General features: G+C 40.1%; 1 protein-coding gene across 1 annotated transcript; it reads right to left on the bottom strand.

Annotated features, from left to right (window-relative positions):
* Positions 1–56: 56 nt before the first annotated feature.
* Positions 57–26,591, bottom strand: atp1a3a (ATPase Na+/K+ transporting subunit alpha 3a). The gene is made up of 24 exons (XM_085261286.1): positions 26,418–26,591; positions 26,188–26,264; positions 14,272–14,385; positions 13,498–13,557; positions 13,045–13,248; positions 11,871–11,984; positions 11,429–11,563; positions 10,797–10,914; positions 9,916–10,004; positions 9,548–9,727; positions 7,999–8,197; positions 7,185–7,429; positions 6,818–7,010; positions 6,495–6,670; positions 6,251–6,387; positions 5,966–6,116; positions 5,684–5,852; positions 4,919–5,073; positions 4,224–4,347; positions 3,727–3,872; positions 3,360–3,490; positions 2,172–2,273; positions 1,837–1,928; positions 57–1,604 (listed from the first exon to the last, which is right to left on the bottom strand). Exons 2-24 carry the CDS (start codon positions 26,191–26,193, stop codon positions 1,576–1,578), a joined length of 3,069 nt encoding a protein of 1,022 aa, XP_085117412.1. The 5' UTR covers positions 26,194–26,264; positions 26,418–26,591; the 3' UTR covers positions 57–1,575.

Raw genomic sequence — 26,591 nt, 5'->3', positions numbered from 1 at the left:
CATGAGCCAGTGAGAAGCTAAAGTTCAAACAGATTACTTGACACTCCCGCCAAAAGTAAGTTGGTCACAGCATTTATTTCCATTTTCTGACAAGACTCCACACAAAAACAAAGTCGAGGCCAAGCTGAAAAAAGAGAGATCCTTCGGTTTTATTTCATTTCCTTTTTTTTTTTGCCGCTGTTTCGCAGTGTAAGGTACAGTGCCTTATTCCAGAATTCCACTGATTTAAGAATGAAACTTGAGAGAAATCTCTTTTTCCGAGGACACAGAAAGATTGTAATTTTTTTTCAACGGGGGTAGGGCTGGGAGGTTGTAGGTCGGTCACGGGTGGGAGAATAAGAGGAGGCAGGCGGTGAAAGTGGGTGGAAGTTTACAAGGACGGAGGGTTTGCACGGTGTTCACAAACAGACAGACAAACAGGGACAGATAGACAGGCAGGAGGGGGGTGAGATTGGTGGTGGAGGGCACACGTGTTAAAGGAAAAGATGAAGATGAGATGAACAGGAAGAGGGAGAGAAAGTGTGCTTTGTCATGTCTGAATGAAAACAAGCAGCTCTCAGACTCACTCCGAACTTTAAAAAAAACAAAAACACGTAAAACTTTTACGAACAACTTTGTTTTGTTTTTTAAAAAAAAAAAAAAAACCACACCCAGCTGTCTATTAGAAAACAACAATAACACAAACAGAAAACAACACTGGGAAGGGAGGATGGACAGGGGAGTCGGAGGAAGTGAACTTTTTTCCACCCTGCTGTGGGCGTGAGTGAGACAGTGGGTTGGTTTTATGGTGACACCGATTCTTTATTGATAGGAAAGGAGGCGAGGAGGAGAAAGAGAGAACGGCAGTGAAAGACTGGCAGTGAGTAAATAGAAATAGAGAGAGAAAAAAAGGCAAGGAAAGTAGGCGAATGGCAGGAAATGGCAGTGATTACTGAGCTGGATCTGGGCAGCTTTTCTCTGGCAGGGAAAATAAATAAATAAATAAATACAAATAAAAATAAAAAACTAAACAAAAATGATGCCACCCACCCGCTCAAATTGCCAGGTCGTAGTCTAGACCGGAGCTGCCGTTTTGTTGTGCTGCTTGGCCCGAGAGATTGCAGTGGAGCAGTCAGATTTTCTGCTTTATTCTCAAGATGTTTTCTTTATTTGGTTCCACACAGCGATGTAATTTGAGTACATGTACGAAGAGTTGCTGTAGCTAACAGTGTAGTAAGCATCGGCACAAACAGTGTTACTGGCAGACTACTGCCGTGTAGGCTTTGGATACAAAAAAGGGGGACAGAGGGACCGAAAGGACAGAGAAGATTTACAAATGCACCCTCTTCCCCATCCTCTCCTCCTCTGTCATTGGTCCTCTTGTCGTCTTGGCATTTTGATTTTTTGTTTCTTTAGGAAATGAAGATGGAGGAACAAAGATGAGGAGTAAACATTTTTTTCTTGTACATTTCGAGTATGCCGAGAGGAGAGATGGATGGAGGCAAGGAAGGAGGAAAGAGAAAGTCAGAGGGAGATAGAGAAGAAGGGATGAATTCAGGGAAAAATGGGACAAGAAGTAAATGATGCTTTGATAATTTAATAGTATGTCTCTTTTTCCACCCAGCCTGCATGGAGACAAAGAGGGAAAGAAGCACAAGAAAGAGAGAAATGTTAACCGTCAATGGACTGAAGGAAAATATTTTATAGATACACCTCTAGTTTATCAAGTTATATTACTGTTCACAACCCACACTATGCCTCCTCTGTTTCTCCTATAAAATATATCACCACTTTCCAGTTCACTGACACCACCCTACCCCTAAACAAGTAAATATATATGGTTGTGTGCGAGCTCACCTCCGGGGTTTCGGCGCAGGATGAGTTTTCGGATCTCATCGTAAACAAAGATGAGGAAACTGTATGGGAACGCACAGAACCACCAACTGGGCCTGTGAGGGAACGAGTGGGAACAAAGGACAGAGTGAGAATATTTGAATGAATAGGGTGTCATGGCAGGACGGGACAAAAGAGACAGTGGTAAATTTAAGTCCGCTGAGATTCAGGACAAAGAAACTGTTTTCGCAATTCCTTACCTGAAAATATACATTTTATGGACTGAACATCCATAGTTACTATGATGATGTTTTGTTCTGCTGTTTGATGATTCTCTTTATTAATTAAATGCCACTTACTTGAGTGGGTACATCCGTAGTGCCAAGTCCATACCAGGGCAGTAGGACAGGAAAGCAGCCAGAGCCGTTTCCTCAAACAGGCCAAAGATCAAAATCTTATTCCTGAAAGAAAACAAATGCAAAACAAGAGAGGCTATTACAACACTCACATGTATGGATAAAAAAAAAATGCAAAAACAGATGCGAAGAGCCAAAAAACACACAAGTAGATGAAGAGTCACCAAGCAAAGAAGTATCCCGTTACTCAAAAATCTCGGACATTCGTCAGTGATGCTCTTCAGAAAACAGATCACTACACTGTCTGTTTTCTGAACAGTTGGCAGCCGTTTTTTTGCTGGCATCAACCTACTTCTGAATAAAAAAAAAAAGCTTCAAGGGCAACTCCCTGCAGGCCGACAGTTATAGTAACATTATATTAGTTTGTGTGCCTGACCTACAAATGCTGCCTGCAGAACACAGCATCATGGGCAGAGGACACACAGCTTAAGACCAAACAAGATGGACGGAAGAAAAAGAGCAACATATGTGACAGCGCACATGGGTAAATGTGGTTATCTAGTGACACCTAGTGGATGCTATGGGGAAAATAAATACAAAAACCAAATCAAATCTTATTGATGAATCATGGTCGTGATCCATTCATCCATTCTCTCATGTTCAGTATCAATTTTCTGTTTTTCCAAAACAACAACCAAAAAGCAATCAAACAAGAAACTGATGCCTTTTCTTTAGATACGAGACCTGTATACTTCTGAAAGTACTCAGATTGTTGTGTTCTCCAAGTACTAATACAGCAATGCAGAACTGATCCATCAAAAATAAGTACTATGCCTAGATATATTTACTTTGTAGACTGTATATTGTAATGGTGTCTACTGAGCTACAGTTTTCCTACATGTTTCCCTTTAAAATAAACCTAAAATTGGTTCAGCATGGCTGCCTTTGCAATAGATGTCTGTCGTCACTGTGTTTTGTCATTTCATTCATACAAACTGACTGTAAGAAGAAGGTAGAATTGCATACCTTACAAAATTCAACACACAATCAAAAAGTTCACTATTAATATCTAATGTGGTTTATCAGAATTGCTTAGGTTTTTAAAGCCTGAGATCAATTAGATTATTTTTGCCCACCATTTTTAAAAGGAATTGTTTTTATCGTACGCTCTCTTCAATAACCTGTACTTACCTCATGCCCTGCTGGAACACAGAGTTACGCCTGGTCTTGCAGATGATCACATCTGCCCACTGCACCACCACAATACTGACAAAGAAGGCTGTGTGGCAAGTAAACTCCACAATCTTACGTTGTTCATAGGTCTGCACAGGAAATGAGAAAGAGAATATCTCCTGTCTGCTTTCTACAATAGATTTGTTTATAAATAGCTTTTATTACATCAGTATTAAATTAAGACTTACATTAATCATTCAAAGATTATGGCACAAAAACAAAAGGTTTGTTTGAATGTCACAAATTCAAGTCACTCAGTGGCTCCACTACATAAGTGAACATATCTGAAACAAGAGACACTGACATTATAACATTTCACTCATACCCATTGCTGTCCATAGCTGTCCTCCAGGTCATTGTTGGAGCGATCGTCCCAGTTGAGTCGAATGCCGACAAGCAGAGATGGCAGGAAACCATTTTCAGCCATGATGACAAAATAGGCAAAGAAGCCCCCAAGAGCCTGGATCATACCTACAGAGACAAACAGAGAGTCCCTTAATCAAATGATACATTTTATTTGACACAGTAAAATCCTGTAGACTCGACATGGTCAGTAAAGACTGATTTTCCATCTGTCGTTTTAGACAGATGGAAAAGAACAGTGATATTTAAATTAAATGAGCACTAATAGATGTTTACTAAAGGATATTTTGATTTGTTGCCTGTTGAGTGCAGTGGACTCATCCTCATCAGACTGTTAATACCTTTATGTTGACAGTTTCTAAGACACTTACCTGCTGTAGAGTGCAAACCATTTCCATGTAGCTGCCTGAACACTGTTTACACTAAATGCCACAAACTGTAAAGAATAAATGTACCTACCAATCTGTCCATAGGCAATACTGATGAGTCTCTCATTGACCAGTTTGTCCCTCAGTGGGTTCCTGGGCTGTCGCTTCATGATGTCGCTCTCTGCTGCTTCATAAGCAAGAGAGATGGCTGGTACCTGGAAGAGGGGAAAGGAAAAAGAGACACTTCTGTCTTATTTGAGATACTCCTTGGTAACTTTACTTATATATTCTTGATGTGTGTTTTTATAACGTTTATGAAAATTTGGTCTTTCTGTATCTAGGGTTTGGTATTAATACATTCTGTTCTTTGAGAGGGTGGAAAATGTGAGAGCTGCTTCTTATAAATAGTGGTTCAACACTGCCACCTAGTGTTCTCTAAAGGTCCCATTTAAAATGACCTTGAATCCCACCTCTGTTCCATGTTTAATATTTTACTCTTCACAGCGATGCTGATCATAAGGGACCACACTGAATAGCTGTTCTCGTGGCTGCTATAATAAATAAAAGGCATTAATCAGGTATGCATCTGACATGAGCGCATGCAGTTAACAGCTTCAAGTGTCCAGCATGGTTTTACTGGTTTACTGTGTGTACGTTAAAATGTTTTGAGTGATGAATGCACTGAGACAATCTGTTCAGAAAGGTTATTTCACACAGTGCTTTCTTATTTTATAGCCTGAACAGCACGTCTCGTCTTTGAGTCTTTGTCCTGAGATTTTTTCTCACCATGTCAGTTCCCAGGTCGATGCAGAGGATTGTGATGGTACCCAGAGGCAGGGGGATGTTGACCAAGATGAAAAAGAGGAAGGGGGTGATTTCTGGGATGTTGCTGGTCAGAGTGTACGCAATAGATTTCTTCAGGTTGTCAAAGATCAGACGTCCTGGAAAGACAAAGGTGGTGTATAAATACAACAAACAAAATGCCACATGCTCGAACAAAGCTTGAGTGAACTGTGCTTTGCCCATCTAAGTAGTTGTTGAACTTCTTTTCATGAAAATCACTACAGTCCTTTAACCATTACACTGGTCCTTGAGGAGCTGCAGTTTTCTCGTGCAGGGCCGGTGGTGACAATGAGAAATAAAAAGTGACTAGAAGATGTTGAAACAGGAAGCAAAGTTTTCTCCAAAATCTCTCACTTTTAAAGCTGTTGCAACATCGGCCTCTCTCCTGTGTTGATATAAAACTGAAATTGCAGTAAAGACAAAACTGTTTGTACACTTGTGTCTCCAATATGAATCTCAGTCCACTAGTCCTGCTGTGAGCATCAAATATTGAGAGGTGCACAACAGGCAGAAATGATGACTGCGTGTGCTAGCAGTTGTGGCGTCACTTTTGCTGAGTTCCTGTTGCAAACATGACAACCGCGAACAAATAGGATACTTTTTTAAAACTCAGCTGAACCTTTTCCTACACCTTTTATGTCTGTTTTGTCATTTGTAGCCCTGATTCCTCGCCACACTCCACCTTTCCACCTTTTGTTTGTCCCTCACCTTCTTCCACTCCAGTGACGATGGAGGCAAAGTTGTCATCTAACAGGATCATATCTGCAGCTTGTTTGGATACGTCTGAGCCAGAGATTCCCATGGCAACACCAATGTCAGCCTTCTTCAGGGCAGGAGAGTCATTCACGCCATCACCAGTCACAGCCACGATAGCACCCTGACAGAGGAAGAGGCCACATAAACTCACTTTACAGCCCCAGAGATAAAAACTAATTACACTTTTGTTTATCTCTGTTCACCTGTAAATCAGTGGCGGTGCAGTAACCGTACCTGTCTCTGGCAACCTTCAACAATGATGAGCTTCTGCTGTGGGGAGGTTCTGGCAAAGACAATCTCTGTGTGATTCCTCAAAATGTCATCCATCTGGTCCTGTGTGAGGTCTTTTAGATCCGTACCATGGATGACACAGGCCTTTGCATCCCTGCATTCCAAAAAGAAAGAAATATAATTATAAATACATATATATATGTATATTTTTTTCTTTTCTTCAGTATCATGTATTATGGCTCAAAACAGCTTTAGCAGTGATGATGCAGCCACAGGAGTAAATGTTACCTGGGGTTCACTTGGCTGACAGGAATGTTGAGGCGTGCAGCAATGTCTTCCACTGTCTCGTTTCCCTCAGAGATGATACCCACACCCTTAGCAATGGCCTTGGCTGTGATTGGGTGGTCACCAGTCACCATAATAACCTAAAGGAAGAAAAGAAGAAATAAGATTAGAAGATCATAAACAGAAGACACATATTTTTAGAGAATGAGAGACAAATAACAGACTGTCAGAACAGAAAGGTGTCCACCTTGATGCCAGCTGAGCGGCATTTGCCCACAGCATCAGGCACGGCAGCGCGGGGAGGGTCAATCATGGACATGAGGCCAACGAAGCAAAGGTTGTCAGTTTGGAAGTTGACGTCATCGGTGTCGAAGGCAAAACCTTTTGGGTACTTGTCCTCAGGCAGAAACAGGTGGCAGAACCCTGAAGGAAGAGGGATGTTAAATTCTCACACAATTAATTTATTTTATTTAGTACAGTTTGAGCACAGAGAGCAAGAAAAGTCAAAATTGTATTTCACTAATTGTTTTCCATGGCATTTGAAATAATTAGTTTTCCGATCATCCTTACCCAGCACTCTCTCTCCCAGCCCTCCCAATTCCAGATAGGCATTCTGGAAAGCCTCCTTCATCTCATCGTCCATCGGCTGCTCCTTGCCCTGCACCATGATGGTGGAGCAGCGGTCAAGGATCCTCTCTGGGGCTCCCTTCATCACCAGCAGGTAATGCTTGTCATTTTCCTCCTCAGTTTCATGAATTGAGAGCTGATGGGAATGGATTGAACTATTAGTATGAATAAATATTTGGTATGCAGTTCTTTGCATGTTTAAGCCGGTTTACTACAAATTGCCTGATTCAGCTCATGTTAAAATGAACTGGGAATTTGTGTAATTGCTTATTATATTTTCTTTCTGCACAAACAAGTACTTGGTACTCACCTGGTACTTGTTAGTGGAGTTGAACGGGATCTCTGCAACTTTCTTATTCTTGTCCCTCATGGCCTTGACGGCGCCACAGGACAGTTCGATACACTTCAGTAGAGCTGACTCTGAGGCGTCACCGGCTACGTCTCGTTTCAGAATGGGCAAAGATTCCTGACCTGCTTTGAACACAGCGCGGTTGCACAGGGCAGCAATGCGAGCCAGAGACACCCATGTTGTTGAGCTCTTGTCGAAGGAGGAGCCTACAAGAAGCAAAAAAGAAGTCATTGAACCTCATCCAAGCATCCAGCTACTGATACAGCGAAGGGTCACGGTTAAATCTTGCCATTTTATCTTTAGCTTTACTTCAGTGCTTTGTTTCCATGCATTATGTGGCATGTAAATAGACATTACTTAGAACAGAATGTAGTTCCAGTCTCACATTTTGCTTTTAGCAATGAAACAGCTAATCTGTTTGTTGCACTTTTTCAAAGCACAAAAACAGATTAAAAACTACTGAATACAAGGTGTGATTAAAATGTTCAGACATGTCCAAGTTCAGGTTCACCATTTTAAGAGTTTCTAAGATTCAGTATGAACTGCAGATGGTGCTCAATCAGCTTACAAAACGGTAGTACAAGCATGGCAGGAGCACTGGAGGCAGTGTATCTGCACACGGTGACTGGTTTGCTATATTTAAGGGAAGCTTTTTTGTTTGCGCCCTTTAAAATCCACACATTTCACAATCCTGTTTATTTGCACTTTACTTAATATATACTGCATGGAGGCACACATTTAATGCTTACTAAATAAAAAGAGAACAAAATCTCACCAGACTGATCCTCAGTCGTGTCAGCTTCATGAATCTGATTGTCAAACCACATGTGGGCCACGGTCATCCTGTTCTGGGTCAGGGTGCCTGTCTTATCAGAGCAGATGGTGGAGGTGGAGCCCAGAGTTTCCACAGCCTCCAAGTTCTTTACCAGACAGTTCTTGCGAGCCATTCGCTTGGCAGTCAGTGTCAGACACACCTGGAGGAGAGTGATGAAGCAGGAGACAAAAACAAGGAGGAAATGGGAGTGGCAGAGGAAAGGCATCAAAGGCAAAGAGAGAGGGAGAGAAAGAAAGAAAACAAGTGGGAAAGAGTTGTTGATGATCGTCACAAACAAATGGATAAAATCAATGAGAAAGAGAGAGAAAAATACAATTAGTATCTATGTTGTAAACTAAAAGAACAGATGAGCATCTCCAGACACTTAACTAATTTCTGCCAACAACCTGAAACACATAACCCCAACTAGGAACTTACAACCACCCAGATGCCTGGAAACGTTCATTCTGCTCACCAACATAGCACTCTATACATAACAATGCAGTAAGAACAGAAAAGTCCTTTCAGGATATAAAAACACAGCCCAACAAGCAGTGCAGAGAGAACATGAAGCATGAAAGAGCGATGCTGTGAAGCAGAGCAGCAGTGCATTATGGTACCATGCCAAGTATGGCAAGACCAGTGGGTCAAACTAGCCAAGGCCAAGCACAGGAGGCCTAAATTCAGTTCATGGTGCTGAGAAACATTTGCCTAATGTCATTACATTAGCTAGTCCTTGTCATTGCAGACAGCACCGCCACTGGCCTGGAAAAGAGAGAGACACACGAAAAGGAAGATGGAGAGAGAGACACACAAACGCATATGGGACTGCCTTTAATAGAAAGAGAGAGGAAGTGGGAGATGAAAGGACAAATACACAGAGGCGACACAACATTTCACCACAGAAACAAACTGAGAATGTTAAAGCACGAAATATAACAATCACAATATCAAACCACACAGAGAGCACACAAGCAAACAGACATGATCAGACCACACACAACACAACACCAGCCAAAAACCACAGAAACAACACAAAATAAAACAGAAACTAATGTAAATAACACACATTCAGATGTGGGTTAAACCGCTAACAGCCCAAGGAGTGTGATTGGTGACACCACCTTTAGTCTGTTACCTTCTCTCTGTGAGAAAATCGATATTAGAGTGACTTACTAACACACTAAAAATGAGAAATGTTACTATTTTTAATACCAGTGAGTGTTGGAATAAAATTTTTGAAAAAACAGGTTTCATGATACAAAAAGTTTTCAAAGATTCATCTAATTTCTTTGTATTTTATATTATGTGAAGCTACAGTTTGACCCAAGTCTGGACAAATCAATGTCAGACACACATACTACCAATCCTAACATTTCAGCCTTATTGACAAATTTAAAAAAACAAAAAAACAAAAAACAAAAACCTGAACCACACCTAAGGATCTTGGACACACACAGACACTCCATATTGCACCATCCACTACTTTCACATCTCTCTGCCAACTCACAGTGACTGTGGCCAGCAGTCCCTCGGGCACATTAGCCACAATGATACCAATGAGGAAGATTACAGCCTCCAGCCAGGAGTAACCCAGGATGATTGAGAGGATGAAGAAGGTCACGCCAAGGAAAACAGCCACGCCTGTGATGATGTGGATGAAGTGCTCAATCTCCTTGGCAATGGGTGTCTGAGGATAAAAAAAGAAGATGTTTAATTGACTGCAAAGAGATTTAATTTCTGATAAGGAGACACAACTAAGACAATATATAGGCTTTAAATAATATTACAAGAGTTTTAGTGAATGAGTGTATAGTTACACGGTTTTAGTTTCTTGCTGTAATGGATGTGAGCAGTTATTATATATAATATATTTACCTTCCCAGTCTCCAGACCTGAGGTGAGGGTGGCAATGCGTCCCATCACTGTGCGATCACCAGTACACACAACAATACCACGTGCAGTTCCTGGAAAAACAGAGGGAACGGTTTTAAAATATATGCACTTCAACACTGGCTGCAGGGGAAAAAATAGAGAACGAAAAAATAAATAAATAGAGTGTGATAATATAGATGAACAAGCGGACAGAGTGATGATGATTGGAGACGTAGTGAAGAATGTAATGTGTCCACCAGAGGGCACCACATCTTACTATTTTCCCAATTAATACACTGTGAGATTCATAATGCGTTTTGCTGCAATGCTGATAATACAATGGCTACAACAGGATCCACTAGAAAGGAACTGGTACAAGGTTAAATAGGATCACATTTCTAGATCTACTTTTGATGACCAGAGAAGTCACTCATTCCATATCTAACTCACTGTCACCGTGGGAAAATGAAGAAATGCAATGAAATCCTGGGTCATATCTTGTTAAAATAACACAACACAACCCCCGCCAAAACCAACAACAGGTACAATATTATGTATGTTTCTGTTATCAAACTGTTCTCCCACTAGGAGCTCAGTCTGAGTGGAATTTTTTTTCTCCTCCTCTTACCTCATGTTATGTATTTTCGTTGTTTTTTTCCTATCAGCCTACCTTTCTGACATGTCTCCCCAATGTGATGTTTGTGTAAAGTTGGTCAGAAGGTTCCTTTGTAAGTGCGCATGCGCCATTAGCGTGCTGCTTGCTGTAACCCTAATTTCCTTCGGGATTAATAAAGTATTCTGATTCTGATGTACATTATCATATTAGAATAAAGGTGTATTTGACTGTTGGAAAATGGTGATGATGATAATGGTGATAAACTTACCCTCAACACAGTTGGTAGAGAAGAAGGCAATGTTTCGGGTTTCCAGGGGGTTGTCATGGGTACAGTCAGGTGACCTGGTCTGGGGCTCTGATTCACCAGTCAGGGATGAGTTGTCCACCTGGACAGAGCAGGATTGACAAAAAAAAAAAAAAAAACAAAGTCAAAGAAAAAGAGAAAGACAAGAGAGAAACTTGTTGAGGGCTACATACAAATCCAGAGAGAGAGATACAGACACAGATTTTCCAGCAGAATCCACACAGGACGCGTTTCACTTGCCACAAATGTTTATGTTGCTGATGGTTTGCTCTTACTGGACATTCCAGAGTCCAGTTGCCTAGGTAACCCTCTAATGCACTTACCACCATGTCAATAAACAGTGTATTGCACTGTTAATGGTGGTACTCTAATTGGTTTCCTTGATTTTGAGAAAAGTTTCACTTGGGACCCACTTATGCTTTTCAGTGATTATTTTTCTTGCTATTGCTTGAAGTTGCCGAATGCCATTGACTTTCTGAGGTCTCCTTTATCCACACTGTTGTGAATCGCTTGCCCTGTGGATCTGTCTCTAGATCCTTGATTTCTACTATCTCTGAATGTCTGTCATCATGAATCTGTCTGTGCCTGTAGCTCACCTTGCAGCCATGTGAGGAGATGATGCGGAGGTCGGCAGGGATCCGGTCTCCTCCTTTCACCTCCACCAGATCTCCTGCAACCACCTGCTCAGCGTTGATCTGCATCTTTTCTCCCTCGCGGATCACCAAGGCTTGCTGGATCGCAGAGTGACAAAGAAAGACGGAAACATGCTATTTGGAGGATCACTTCATATAATACGTAACCACAGAACTCGACAAGCGATACACTCATTAATTTTCAGCACCCTTTGGTCTTTGAATTCTAAATGTTTAGTCACTCCACAAACTGCAGCATAATTTATTTCAAACCTCCTTCAAGCAAATTCATTTGGAAAACTGGATTTAATCAAGCAATACATTTTGTGAAATCCCCTTCTGGCACAACAATCACCACAAAAACATCCCGGCATGATCCTGACGATGACTAGGAAGTCTCTGGTACCTGAGGGACCATGTTCTTAAATGATTCCATGATCTTGGAGCTCTTAGCTTCCTGGAAGTAAGAGAAGCAGCCGGTGATGATGACAACAGCTGACAGCACGATACCCAGATACAACTGTAGAGAAAGACAGAAAGGGGAAAAAAGGTGTCAGACTGTCATATTTATAAAGAAAATAACCAAAAGACTCAACTTTTATCTAAAACTTGATTACATGAGAGGAAAGGAAGGGGAAAAAAAGACAGACTAGCAGAGATACAAAGTCAGACGCTAACTTCGTGTCAATAAATGCTGGACTTCAGAGGCATGTAAGAGATAAAGACCAAAGCTTTTTCAGGAACTCAAGGCTTCTGTAAAGTCTGAAATCTAGAAATAACATAAATCATCTTTCATTTAAGTCTCGTATCCTGGAGCTGACAGCAGCACGTGGTTTGATTTGGACTCAATGAACTGAACGCTGTCCATCTGTTTGCAGTGTACTTTATTAGTGGTTTTATGACTATGTTGGTTTGCTGTCATATGTTTTACCATCTTAAGCTCTAAATCTGAATCTTGTCTTTCATATCTTGCGTTCAGCATCTGACAGTGTGTGAAAATACAGTTTGTTGACACACTCTTGGCCACTCGTAACTCATGACTCAAAACTGGTGATGTTTCACCCCGAGACCTCCCTGTGCTCTGAACAAAGCATGTTGTCCTTTAATGCTGTGTGTGTCAGAGTCATTTAGCCTCAGTCCTTTGCTCTACTCAGTGCTCTGACCTGGCATGAAACAGTGCTGACCTGTAAATGCCCTACTCTTACCCTGCAATTACCAATGCCAGGAGTCATATGCTCCCTGTGGCGAGTCCAGAGTGGATACAGACAAGACGGCGTCTGTCACTCCAGAGATGGGTCAGCTGACATGGTTTCTACAAACAGCTGACACATATTTTATCATAGGGATGAGATGCAACCTCATCCCTAAAGAGTAGTGAGTCAGCAAATTGCTTTGTAAAGTGATATGCTACAGGACAGAGCACACACACACTACAAACAATGTGTTCATCCTTATTTTGTGTATAACTTCTCATAGGTGCTGATGTTTGTATTTTAAGCAACAAACCCTGCCTACTTAAAATGAATGAGGATTAATAATCTATTCTATCATCTATCCACCCATCCTGGGAAACCACTTACATTATCCCCAGCAGGTTCATCCTCTGTGGCAGCCTGGATGGCATAGGCCAGGAAGCAGAGGATGGCACCAATCCACAGCAAGATGGAGAAGCCACCGAACAGCTGACGACAGAACTTGACCCATTCTGGGGTGGTAGGGGGTGGAGTCAAAGCGTTGGGGCCATCCCTGGCCAGATACTCTGCAGCCCTGGCATTGGTCAAACCCTAGAAATTATAAAAGCAATGGACAGAAAACGATGGAATGATGCGATGTGAGTGGAAGAAAAATAGAATAGAGGTGAAAAAACAGGAAAGGAAATAAAGGTAGTACAGTAGGTATGGCCTATTTATGTATAACATCCATTTGCACTTTAAAAAGTCTTCATAAGCAGTGCAACATAAACCAACTTGTACGCCAGACAGAAATATCAAAAAGTGCAAAAGTGTAATTTTGATTTGAAATAAAGTACTTACTTGAACGATATCGGTGTTGTACTTCCGGCAAACCTCCTCAACAGACATTTTGTGTTCAGTCTACAAAGAATAAAGATTTATCATGAAATCAATCAAAACCTCAGTCACAATGTATTTATTTATTTTGATAACACTACAAATTAACTTCAAGAAGCAAATAAACGCAAATCACCACTTACACGAAGCAGTCACTGAGTTTTAAATATTGGAGATTTCTGGTTGCCAGCATAAAATTTCATCAATGTTTTCAGTATTTTACAAATGTTTCAAATAATTGTAAATAAGAATAGAGACTGATAACATTTATTTATGATTTTATTATCTGAACATCTGATGCAGTTTTGTATCACTGGGATTTCCTGTGGGTTTGGCTTCCTACCTCACACAAAAGAATATCCTTCCACAGGAGGATTAAATTGCTCTGGCATGTTATGTCAAACCACACTGTAACATTACTATGCACCAGCTGCTACGGAACACCTCATCTCTGCCATCTCCTTTTTCACCAGGGAGATTAGATTACAGTTGGATCACAGCTCTTTGAATGCTGGACACAGGCCAGGAAGCTTAACAAACTTCTCAGTACTCAGCTGGGATTTCAAGGTTTTTGTTTACTCTGTCTATGAAGAAGCCTACTCATACTTTGTATGTGTCTTTCTGCATTTTCATTTCTCAAACCTCAGTAAGAGTTCCATTTTATACATCAGCACCTGGCCAAAACCTGCAGGCAAAAGCAGTGGGCTAAGATGAAGTGGTTTTAAAAAGGGTACATACTATGGGAACTTCCTTCTTCAGGTCATCGAGATCCTTGCCTCCCTTCTTCTTGGGCGACTCCTTCTCATCCTTGTCCTGCGTGGTAGCCACGCGGTAGCTGTCCGACCGTCCATACTATAACGCAGAAAGAAAACATGTACATCATTGTTTAATTTATCAATGCAGCACAGGAATCTTTAAATACAACAAACAACTTCACAACAAAATAAATCCAAATAACAACACTGCTTTATTGAGCCATCAAGGGAGAAAGAAAAAGATTTGACTGCCAGAGTTGTAGCTGTTATAATCTATAGTTTTTACCTGTAATCACAAAATAACACAACAATGACTACAGAGAACTGTTTGGCTGGACCATAAACGTGTTAATAAACTTTGTGGCTTGTGTGATTCCGTCTCTACCTCTTCCATATTAAGCCCCAGACAAAACATTAAGGTTGAGATCTAAACTTGGCTATAATCCCCTGGTGTGTCAAGACTTCCTGATTAAATCTGGCATCATTAGAGAACAGGCTTGAATCAAGAGCTCCTCTTAAGCTGCTATTTACACGAGTCTCTATTTAGGCTTCTGCTGTTTAAACTGTTGTTGTGGCTGAGAGGAGGATCAAGGGAAATTAATATGTCATAAGACAGAAACAACAAAATCTGAAGCCGTTTCCTAATGTGCAAATTATTGCACATAATGTGTGTATGCTACATTTATTTAGATGAATGCACCAGCAAGGTCTCACAATTTTTTTCCATTGTGCATTCATTTTCTAAATTATGTCGTTCTATTATAAACACTCTCATCCATCTTATTTGTCAGAAATCTATGGATTTTCTTGTTAGATCTAATTACTCCTTTGTCTTTTGCACACAGTCCTACATGTAAATTTGTCCATATTGAAAAAGAAATAAAATAATCTGCAATACAAAGATACCAGAGTTGACTATTTTTGCCAGTGGTACATTCCTAGCCAGTCACTATTTATGCTGTGGTTACTTGCCAAATGAAACGCATCACCAGAGAACATCAGTGCATGTCTCACTGGTAAACCGAGGCTAAGCTTACAGTAGAAGCTGTGACACTAGATTTACAACACTTGATTTGCATGACACGTTCATGATTTACAAGTTATGATTTACAAAGCCACGCCACGTGATTTACATTTCAGGCACAGTGTTATATAAATGCTTTACTGTAAAAGTAAAGAGACCAAATAGCAAAAAAAAAAAAAAAATTTCCCACTGTTTTTAAACATAATTAGATAAAGTTTGCTGTATGAAAAGACAGGTGCTTTTTTCCATTTTTATTTTCTTGCTTGATCCTCTGCTGTAATAGTCAAGGCAGTCTTTACATATACTTTATACATGCAAACTTATTTCTCAGAGACAAAATTATAAGTGACTTATTCAGGTCTGCTGCTGTGCTGCTTCTTTCACTGGCAGAGGTTAATCAAAAGTTAATCACTTAACTTTTATGTGTTATTAGGGTGACATTGATACAACCTAATGCTTAGTATCATTAGGAACAAATGTGAAAGGTACACTGAAGCAATTTATGACATATTGATTTGGTTCATGAAGCTGGGTCAATAAAGTGATGCATTTATAAAAACATGGAAAGGAAATCTCTTTCCCTGATTGTGAACATTGAACAGTCTAATCAGATCTATGAAGTTTAAATCTAAATTTAAAATATAGTTTGGGTATAAAGTCAGTCCACATTTCCTGAAAGGGTTTTGACCCTGAAAAACGTGTGACTATTTTGTGTGCAACACTACACAGATGTTTGCTACCATCCAAATGTGACAATGTACTCTGTGAACAGCCACACACTGGCAATCAGATTCTGTTTAACCTTGCATGATAAGATGAGAGAAGTGACTTATTTTGGGAAAGCTCTCATGTGGATTAGTCTGGGCCGAGAGGTTTCACACTGATTTGATGGTTGCTTCATACTGTTTACCATCTGTTTTTTCCTAACTGCAATGAAAGCTGATAGGGTGATGGCTTGTTGACAGCCAATGACATTTTGCTTTGCACATCTGCCTATGTGCAGTCTTAGAGTTTGTGCATATGCCAAATAGTTCCATGTCAAAATTGCATCAGCATCTTTTACTGTGGAGAAAACCCTGTCTAAATGCTACTTTACACAACAAAGTGGTGTATTAGGATAGGTGCTACAATATAACTTGCAAATAGCTCTTATCCAGCCTAGTAGTACTCCTGTTCAATGTGGTGCAACAGACAAAAAGTTATGGCTGGACGTTTGGTTCTATTCTCTCTTTACGTTCATTTGGAATGAATGACTTTTAAAACAATAAAACTTATTGACTACCTCACATATTAACTTGTGTGTTTATAATTCAAATGTGTTAGTGACTGCACATCATGATACTGGCAAATAAACAACTGTTTAGCCACTCTATAGAGACAATACATCACTGCTGACCTTTTTATTGCGTGACAGGCAATGAATTACTTTAAAAAAAAAAACAGGAAGTAATATTAAAACTGGAAATTTTAAAATGTATATATGTGTGCAGTAGTGATTTAATCAGTGCACGTGTTTATTTTCTGCTTAGCTACAAGTTTGTGGTTTCTGTGTGTGCACATAGATTTCTATTTGTCTGTGTGTATGAGAGTATCTATTTTTTTGCCATCTGTCAGGAGGTGAAGTGTTCCCTGGACACTGATCCAGCAGGCCATCAGATAACGGCTGTTTACTACACTAACAGATTAACCCAGTGAACAACAATAATCCCTTTTCATCACTCTCTCTCTCTTTACTATCTTCCCAATACTACTCTCTCATTCATCCTTACTCATTCGCTTTGTTACAACACTGAAATGTCTGAAGAAAAGAAAACACTGATTTAAAAACTTGCACATATAGAGTCATCAGCTAAAATATATATCATTAAATGGCTCATAAAGTTTGGCACCAAATATAAGATTTTAGAAAGCAGAAGTTATACCTCTCAAACAATCTTTGCTGTTGGAGAATCGTGTAAATTTTATAGATTTCTTCGCAGAAATCTTTGCGTGGCACGTCTTTCTTATCAAGTCTCTGGCAAAAATGCAGTGAATATGTTTAAATGTGAGAATTACCACTGACTGAAACAATGAAGGAAAATGATACTGCTATCCTGCATTTTTCTAACTTCCTTTTTTCTATCTTTACTGTACATTAAAAATGCCAAATTGTTAATTAAATATCAATAGTGTTAGGCAAAAACTTGCCAATGTAAGTCTGATTCTTTATCTTGATTATGCTTTTCTTTACTGTGTGGTAAAAAGTTTAGTTTTTCAGTATAATAACAGTCTAAGGACTGCACGAGATTCAGGTTTACAAAAGCACCACTGCCATGATTGTGCTGTCTATCAGAAAAGTAGCACTGCGAAAATTAAATGGCAGACTCATGTCTTTTAAAACGTTTAAATACTTTAGCCTGACTGTTTAACTCTGAGAAACTTCTACACAGAGATTTTGCAACGTTTCTAATATGAATAAGTATGACACACACATCACTAAACTTTTAAAAAATGTTTGTGCTTTGTGCCTCAATATAAATTTAACCAAATGAAGGGTTTTCACCAGCTTTCAACTGTGGGTCAGATTACTGTGATGATGGTTATTCATGATCACATAAGATGAAAAGTACGTCAGAAAACTTCACAGTGTACACTGATAAAAAGATTTCTGTGAATAGACACTGCTCTCATATAAAAAACCATCTGTACTACACAGTCGGACAGAAATCAGGCAATCAGTAATGCATCCACACTTTCTGTCTCAGAGTTAAGTCAGTTTGTTCTCCTTCAGTAGGATTCAGAAATCCTGCAGGTGAGCACTGCACTTGCTGCTCTAACGTTGGCCTGTGCATATTCATTCCCAGTCATGTTTTTCCTAACATTTACCCAGCTGGAGGAGACATACTTGATGACTTTTTAAAGATTTTCAAAAGATTCACAAAATGCAAAACAACAATAGACTTATTGAACAGTGTCAAAAGACAACAAAGAACACCTAATTACCAGTCAATGTGACATTTAAAGGTATTCCTGAACCAAACTAGAGCCAGGATAGGTTCTTAAATTTCCAAAAAAGGTGTCAACCTTTTGAGAAAGTATTTTCTATATACTCAAAATTTTAAACAGGAAAACCTGATTTACTTCACATTTCATAAGTCAAAGTGTTGGGATGGATGAAATTGGAGAGAGACAGCAGTGCCACAGTAAGCAACACGAATAGAAAAAAAACGCCTGGTGCTGGTGCTTTACTGTGACATTTGGGTACCGAGGACATAAGCATATAAACTATAACAACTGGAAACCCTACAAAAGAAACCCTGACATCCAACTGTGAAAATACTGTGAAAAAGGAAGAAAACCACAGAAGACCACACATGAACTCACTGCGTCACATTAGGGTAATTTAGAGCTGGTACAAGTCCTATTATAAGCAATAAGTAGAATATGCACCAAACAACAGTCGATTTCTCTCAGCACCACCTGTCAAACTGATCTAGTTCAATTCTACTTCATATTGATGATTTTATCTTTCTCTGCTAAAATACACACTTCCTAGTCTCTGTCTAGTTACAGGCGGTAAAACCTGAGGAGGTCTGAGCAGCAGATGTTGTAAGCTGAGGTAGGGGACAGATTGTACATGCTGAACATTTGTAGTCTGCTCAATCTGTTGGTGTATGGCCCCTGGCTCATGACACCACAGCAAGGAAAGGCGCTGGATAAGCAACTTCTTAATCTGCTCAAATCACTGCTTGCTCAAATCTCAGACAGACAGGGACATTTATGGAGGCATCCTAATTAAAATAATGTAAGGAGAATTAAAACAAAACAACAACACTAGGATTCTGATACAACAAATCAAAGTCAGCAACCTGGTGGGCAACCATCAAATGAGATATATACAAATCTTCAAATGTCACCAAATGTCTAAACTTTTATTTTTGGGTTACTATGACAACTAACATATAACACTGCCACATCTTTGCAGGACAAATATTTTTTTGTTTATTTACTGCCAGTAATTATCAGAATCATTATCAACTGAACTTCAGGCCAGATGTGAAGCAATTTTTACATGATGCAATTAGATTCAAAGTTTATGCAAAGACAAAACTTTAGGCCAGGTGATGTGAACAGAGGCAAATGAATGTATGCTAAACCAGCGGTCCCCAACCTTTTTTGCGCCACGGACCGGTTTATGCCCGACAATATTTTCATGGACCGGCCTTTAAGCTGTCGCGGATAAATACAACAAAATAAAACTAGTACCGGTACCGAAAAAAAGAAAATTTATTCATAACACACGTGAGAAGACCCAGGAAAACCGAGTAAACGATAAAAACGATAACAAAATAACACTGAAAACCGATAAAAACCCTGAAAACTAGACATTTCACACCTGAGCCTCAACTCTCGCGGCCCGGTACCAAACAACTCACGGACCGGTACCGGTCCGAGGCCCGGGGGTTGGGGACCGCTGTGCTAAACTATAACATTTTACTGAAAAGCTTTGCGTTTTAAGTCTGTCAGCTGATATCGTCCTACAGACTTGAGCTTATATAACTAAAGCCAAGCTTATAATCAACATTTGGTGTCAATAAGACATGTTTTATCTCATCAAAATCATGTCTTATTGGCATCATTTAACCTGTTTTTATAGAGGCTGAACAAAAAAAAAAGCAGGGAGCAAGCAAATTATGCTGCTGTTACCCAAGCCTAGCTACTGATTCTATTTTGGAAATACATCAACTATAATGATTGGTAATGATTTATGGTTTGCAAAATGGCCCACAAACACTCATAAAGCAGCCTCTATACTGGGGATATCAAACCCACTTTAGTTAAAAGGCCACATATAGCCCAATTTAATTCCAAGCGGGCTAGACTACAGACTGAAATTGTAACCAATAAAAGTTCAAATTCAATGATACATCCATTTTTAAAACGGATGAACAGCCTGAGCCATCTTCAATGATGTCTTACCATGTGCATTACACATTATATGAAATACGAAACCATTAAATGTTCACATGTACAGTTTTTGGAATGAGACATCTGACTGTAAATGTAAAGAAATTAAAGATTTTGCTGCAATTTCACACTTTGCAAAGCAAGACTGGGACATGACCTTGGCAACAAAAAAAAAAACAAAACAAAAAAAAACAACCCACCAGCTGGCACTAAATTGTCTAGTATTTAACCATGTTCAGTATGTAGTATTTAGCCTATTTTCAGCTAAATCTGAAGATGCTCCAGTGAACAGAACATCATAGTCTCAGCTCAGATTTTTGAATGAAGGATGCTGCTGCTGGTGTACTGCATTCACTGGAGTTCAGTAGCTCTGATGGGGACACAGTGGCTCAACATAACCACATACACAAAGAAATGGATTATCACACAGATCAGTGGACTGACCGACCTGGAAAACACAGATGAACTGCCTGTCACTCACACACACCGACTAAGAGGGCACTGCCTCCCTTCACCCTCTCCTCCCACTTTGTTTACATTCTCCTCCCTCCAGGCTGTCCATCTGTCTCTGTGCTGTCTACTACTCTTATCTGCTCATTCGAGCAAAGATTTAATCAAAAGGAGACAGTTTGAACCATTACCATGATGCAGGCTATGTAATGATAATGTCTTAGAATATGTATTTACAGTGATGAACATTGAACACTGAGTAAAGCCATTGTGATTTGGTCAAAGGCACAGTTTAGACTTGGTTATCACTGGCCATACATTCCTAATAACACAAAGTGCATTTTGCAGCATTCTCCACCATTAGGCTGTGTGCCACCCCCTGCAGTGCATTAGATCTATGAGTATGACAGAAAACAGCAGTTGCTGAAAGGCTCAGAGTGATGGCATCAACTTTTCAGTGGGTAATGTGAGGTTTCCTGTGACTGATAGGAGGGTGTAGGTGCAACTAAAATGTTTTAATAATGTAATGTTTAATGTGATGGTATGTTATGTAACAATACTGCTCTGCATGCAGTGTGTCTGTATGGTAGTGCAGGAATGCATTGAGTGGTTCACCTTCATTATCCTCCTTAATTTCAGACTAATTTCTAACTCAGACCAGAGACGTCATACAGATAGTTAGTGATGTCAAGGTAACATCACTCCACATTCCAGGAGGTTTATGTTACACTGACCAGAGAGCACAAACTGTGATATCGGAAAACCCTGATCACTGATTTGCTGGAGTGTGGATCAATGCTATTTGCACGCTCACACACACAGATGGAAACTAGTTAGACACAGGAAGCTACAACTAAGTATTAATGAAATGAAATGTAGATAGACTGGAACAATTACACAACATGACCATGAGAACAGACTATGTTGTAACTGCTATTACATATATAATAACAAACTGTGGCAGCACCGACTATTTGTACTAAAGAACAGAAAAAAAAGAATTACACACAATTTTATAAAATTCGTCGTCTGCTACTGGGACAATATATTTAATTAAAAAAATAAATAAATAAATCACACTTATCATCTATGCAGTTATTGTCAGGCGTTTAGGTAGGAATTGGCATGCGGGGATACCAAGGTTTGGTATAGCGACACAAAATAATTTATTTCATGAGGTCCAGTAGATTTTTATTTGTGTAAGGTCTGTGATTATGTAACCTGTGCAACTATTTGTGGATTTAGCCAAAAATAATCAGCAAAACATCAAGCATAGATACAGTATCTCATTTAAAGACTTTAAAATGAATTTTTAGTCTGAAATTTTATGTCAGACTTAAATTTCAAGTTTATAACATGTCAATTGCTATGCTTACCTTTGAAAATAATCTCTCATTTTCCTATCCTATCCTTTTTTCGTCTTTTTCCATTTATCAGAGTGGCACATTAATGTTTTATTCTTTCCTGAGGAAATACATCAGCTGTACTTTTAGGTCACAGAAGTATTTTGTGAAAACTGTGCAGAATGTATTGAAGATGTAAAAAGTCCACAGGATGTTTATCATTAGTGAGCAGGTATTTTCATGCTGTCACTAAGCAAGCACATGAAAATGAAACTAATTTGATAGTAATATGCACTAAGATGCTTATAAGATTGAATCATTCATTAACTGGAGGTCATTCATGATCATTCATTAACTGGAGGTCCTGGAATGATGTTCCAGATCATTCCAGCCCACTTTTTAACCCCCAATTATGAAGTTACCTGTGACTAATATCGGGCCTTTAACCCCACAACTTAAAGCCTTGGCTCAGTATATGGTTTATAGCTAAAACTATACTCTGCAGCCATTAAACCCATAGATGTTTTTGTTTTTTTGTGGTTCTACAGTAAAGTCCAATACACCTCTGGACATCAGAATGGCTCAAGCTGCTTTATTTTGGTTTAGCTTGGTCGCAAATTTAATAGTGAGAACGTATTTAAAATTCAGTATCTTAATCTTACCCAGAACCTTCTTGTTGTGAGGGGAGAATGCTAAACACTGCATCACTGTGTCACCACCCATCTTACATCATCATCTATGACACATTACAAATTGGCTTCTACAATCAGACCATGCGAAAAGTCTGGCCAAAACCTTAATAATAATAATAATAACACTTTAGTCTGAATAAGTGACTTGAATTGAGTAATTCACTTTAGCACGATGAGCTCAGGACTGACTGTCATCATGTTAATGAATGTTTAAGACACGAGACTGATAGCAATGACTAAAACAACAGTTTGACATATTTTTATAGGTTATAGAGCGAGACAACACTTAATGACTTAATGACGAATGACTGTACACTAACATTAACTGGTGTACGAGAATATGAGCTCACTCAGTTAGCTTCAGTGCAGCCACTACAGTGAAGAGGTCTGACAGTGTCGAGAGCTTCATCTGTATGAATTACACATCGTCAGTGAGAGCGTGTTTATTCATGAGAGCTGCCTGCCTCACACATGCTTACACTCACACAGCCACACCATTCTCCACTGTGATTGGCTCTTCTCCTGAAGCTTCCGCACCAAGTGCATTATGGGATATGAGCAGATGCTTTCAGCCTTGTACATTTTTCTTCTCTTTCTGAATCTCAGCATTTATTTCTCCATTTTTTCTGCTGGGGCTCCATCATTGTTCCCTCCTCTGTGTCATCGCTGCACAGGAGCAGCATCCCACCAGCTCTTTTTACATTTCTGCCTCCTCCATCTTTTTCAGTGTTCACCCTTCTCAAGGTGACTCACCACACAGCCGTCTCTTTCTCACCCTCTCTCTCTACCTCCATCAGCTAGTGTCAGTCACAGTATCTTGGTCACTCTACCAATTACAAGGACCTCCGTGCGAAGCCTGTGGCTGCTGACCTCCATCCTTTCACACCACCAATCCAATTGCTGCCTTCTGCAGCATCCATCTCTATCGATTGATTGGCCTGGATCAAATGACCCTGTAGTTGCCTTGTCAACTGAGCCTCCCTCTGGTGTTCCCCACCCCCACCACAGTGCATTTCACTCAAATCCGCTTTATCTATCTGTCCAGTCTTCAGGCAAACCACAGCTTGAAAATGGGAATTTCCACTCCCCCCACATGCACTGACACACCCTCCTCCTCAGCTCCTCTTCCTCCTCCTCCTCTCTTTCACGCAGTGGTCAAAGATGTGTATGGTTTCCCCCTTCGGCAATCTAGTGGAAAGCATTACAACCATTTGTATTTCCACAACTCAGCCTCCACTCTCATCCCATCCAAACTGGGATGTAGAACAGAAGAGAAAGCGACTACATTGCACAGGGAGGGAAAGGCACTAAAGAAGAGCAGCTACAGTTTTCTAACATACATGTTAACCAGATTTTATCAACTCAATATATTTATGTATATATTAAAAAAAAAAAACCCACTAAGATGCAAAATAGGGTTTTTCCTGTTGTAAAATGAGCCTTGGGTACATGACTATGCAAAGAAATACAAATCATTACTTAAGCACAGACTCTGTGTTTCCTTACTGAACAGAAGTCAGTGTTTTTTCCTGTCATCTCGGGCCATTTGATAAAGCAAAATGTTTTATTCTTTAATTATAAGCACTTACAAGCTGCTTTTATTACAATAAAAGTGACAATAAAAGTGATTTGATTTGATTTGAATATGGTGGCTTTGATTAGAGCATCATTTTTTGTATGCAGGAGAAACTCAGTATTTAGTGAAAGTAACTTTGGAAGATTAAAAAAACTGTAATAAAAATACAGGCTGTAATACTACATTAATGAATATGGACACTGAGTCATTATAGTAATTAACCCGTTATAATCAAAGTAATAATATATGACTGAAGCTGTGACATCGAAATGTTGTTGCTGGAACAGGATGTATTATGAACTGACAGATCACTGACGTTTTATGAGTCTAATGGGGTAAAACAGGTAGATTTAAGCCCATTTTCCTTTGAGTTCTAAGCAGTTGATATTTTTGTGTGTGGGATGTGAAAAATTGGGGGTGGGGGTCGACCACTGCTGAGGAACCATTTTGACGCATTTGCCTCCGTGCCCATTTGGTACCCAGACCTAAGATGCCTCCACATCCACCGAGCCCGTATCCTCAATGACAGCAGCACGACGCATCGTCGCATTATGTAATGTTTGAATGAAAACGCAGCAAATGGCGGGTGGGGAAATTTTAGGGGGGGGGGGGGGGTCGTAGCCTTTATGGTTCAGAGTCCCAGACACCACCCTCTCTGTGCATCTGGACGTTTAACATTATGACTTTCAAATTATCAAATGAATTCAGGACATCGTGATCGCTCTTTTTCTTTTAATAATAACTGAGGAGACGCACATTTGCGCTGAGAGTTACCGCAGTCAGACTTGGAGGGATGAGATGATATTCCGCAGTCCGGACTGCGGGTTTACCGGCAAAAGGTTACACGTATCCCACGCGTAATTCCGCGTTTCACACGCGTATTATTCACAAAAGATTTCATTTCGGACCGGGCGTATCCGTGTCGTTACGCTGTCTGAATAATTGTGCATTTTGGATTTGTGAATTTCCTCAATCGTCTGCAGCAGGTCCAACGCCAGATGTGCGGTCCGTGTAATCCCGTTTTTTGGAACCGGCGCATGAAGCAGCACATTTTTCTGTCACTTCATCACCAATTCTTGCTAAAACCAGAGAGAGAAGATACTTATTTCTACACTGGGCCTGCTTGGGGTCATCGTTAGATTACTGAAAGCATTACAGCACCATTCTGGGAGAAAGCTCCTATGACATCTTTAAAAATCGGGATTAATCTCAGTGCGTTTGCAGTGCAGGGTCAGTGAGCTAAACGCCCCTTTTGTCTGCTGAATGATTAAACATGAAGGCGTGACAGCACTTTTCACCCACTGGGGAAAATGAATCAGATTTCGCAGGTCAAGCAGCAACACTAAGGGGCTTGTCGTATGGTTGGGAGCTGCACATATGCTACTTGAACTCAAACACTAAATGGCCAACGTTACTGTGGCGGGTTTCCACCCTGCACCGGCTCCGTCGCACCGGCTGGAGTCTGGATGCGGCGGACTGACTCACAAATCTGGCGCATGATCCGAAGGAAAAAGAAGACCTGGTGTGCAGGCAACAGGAATCACCTCCATTACCCGTTAATTACAAGTGCGCTGATTTGGTGTGGTAAATGGCGTCAGTGACAGGCACATAATGGGCGATCGCATCCATTTGGGAGACTGAAAAATTAACGTAGCACAGCCAAAATAACTCTAACCACTTGATTAGGCAAGTCATACATATCCCAGCACGTTCAATGTCATTGTAACATCATGCATGTGCCTCCATGTACAGTTAACCCTTACGTCGATGGCCACAGACCGTTAACATTACTAACTCACACTTTAGCCGACATATATATAATTTATAGCATGTTAGCTAAGAAAGACGCAAGAAATTCGTCTCTTACCCCCATTTTGGCGCTTTCAGTCGGCTCTCCTCAGACGAGTTGCTTTTTTAGGCTCGATTCAACCAGAAAAACTGGCTCTATAAGGCGAGGAGACAGGGAAGAGGACAGAAGAAAAAATGCCCCTTCGGCTGATTACGTTAGCTATTGCTCAAACGACAAAAAAAATCAATTAAGTAGCTATCATAATACCCTAAAATATTATTTCTTATGAGGAACGGGACTAAGGTTACCCTGACAAAGCGACGGCTCATAAAACACTTAATCAAATCTTCATCCCGTTCAGATGAACATCAAAAAGATGTGTTCTGTTGAGTAAAATGTTAAATTAAACGCAGCCGCTGGTGATACTTCACCAGCCGTGTCCCTGCGAGGCTCAACTGATGCCGGGGGAAAGAAGAGCCGGG

The sequence above is a fragment of the Mchenga conophoros genome, linkage group LG22 (genome assembly GCF_057382185.1).
Source record: "Mchenga conophoros isolate Kocher_MC1m ecotype Shallow Benthic linkage group LG22, M_conophoros_male_GT1.1, whole genome shotgun sequence".
In the NCBI taxonomy this organism is placed as follows: Eukaryota; Metazoa; Chordata; class Actinopteri; order Cichliformes; family Cichlidae; genus Mchenga; species Mchenga conophoros.
The sequence above is the reverse complement of the archived record's forward strand: the minus strand, read 5'-3'. Positions and strand labels throughout refer to the sequence as shown.

What these genes read in the sequence shown, in the direction of transcription:
- atp1a3a (XM_085261286.1), bottom strand. An exon ending in ATGAACCTGCTGGGGATAAT is followed by an intron (nt 11,985 to 13,044) that starts GTAAGTGGTTTC and finishes CTTTCTCTACAG; the next exon opens with TTGTATCTGGGTATCGTGCT. An exon ending in GTCAGCCAAGTGAACCCCAG is followed by an intron (nt 6,117 to 6,250) that starts GTAACATTTACT and finishes TTTGGAATGCAG; the next exon opens with GGATGCAAAGGCCTGTGTCA.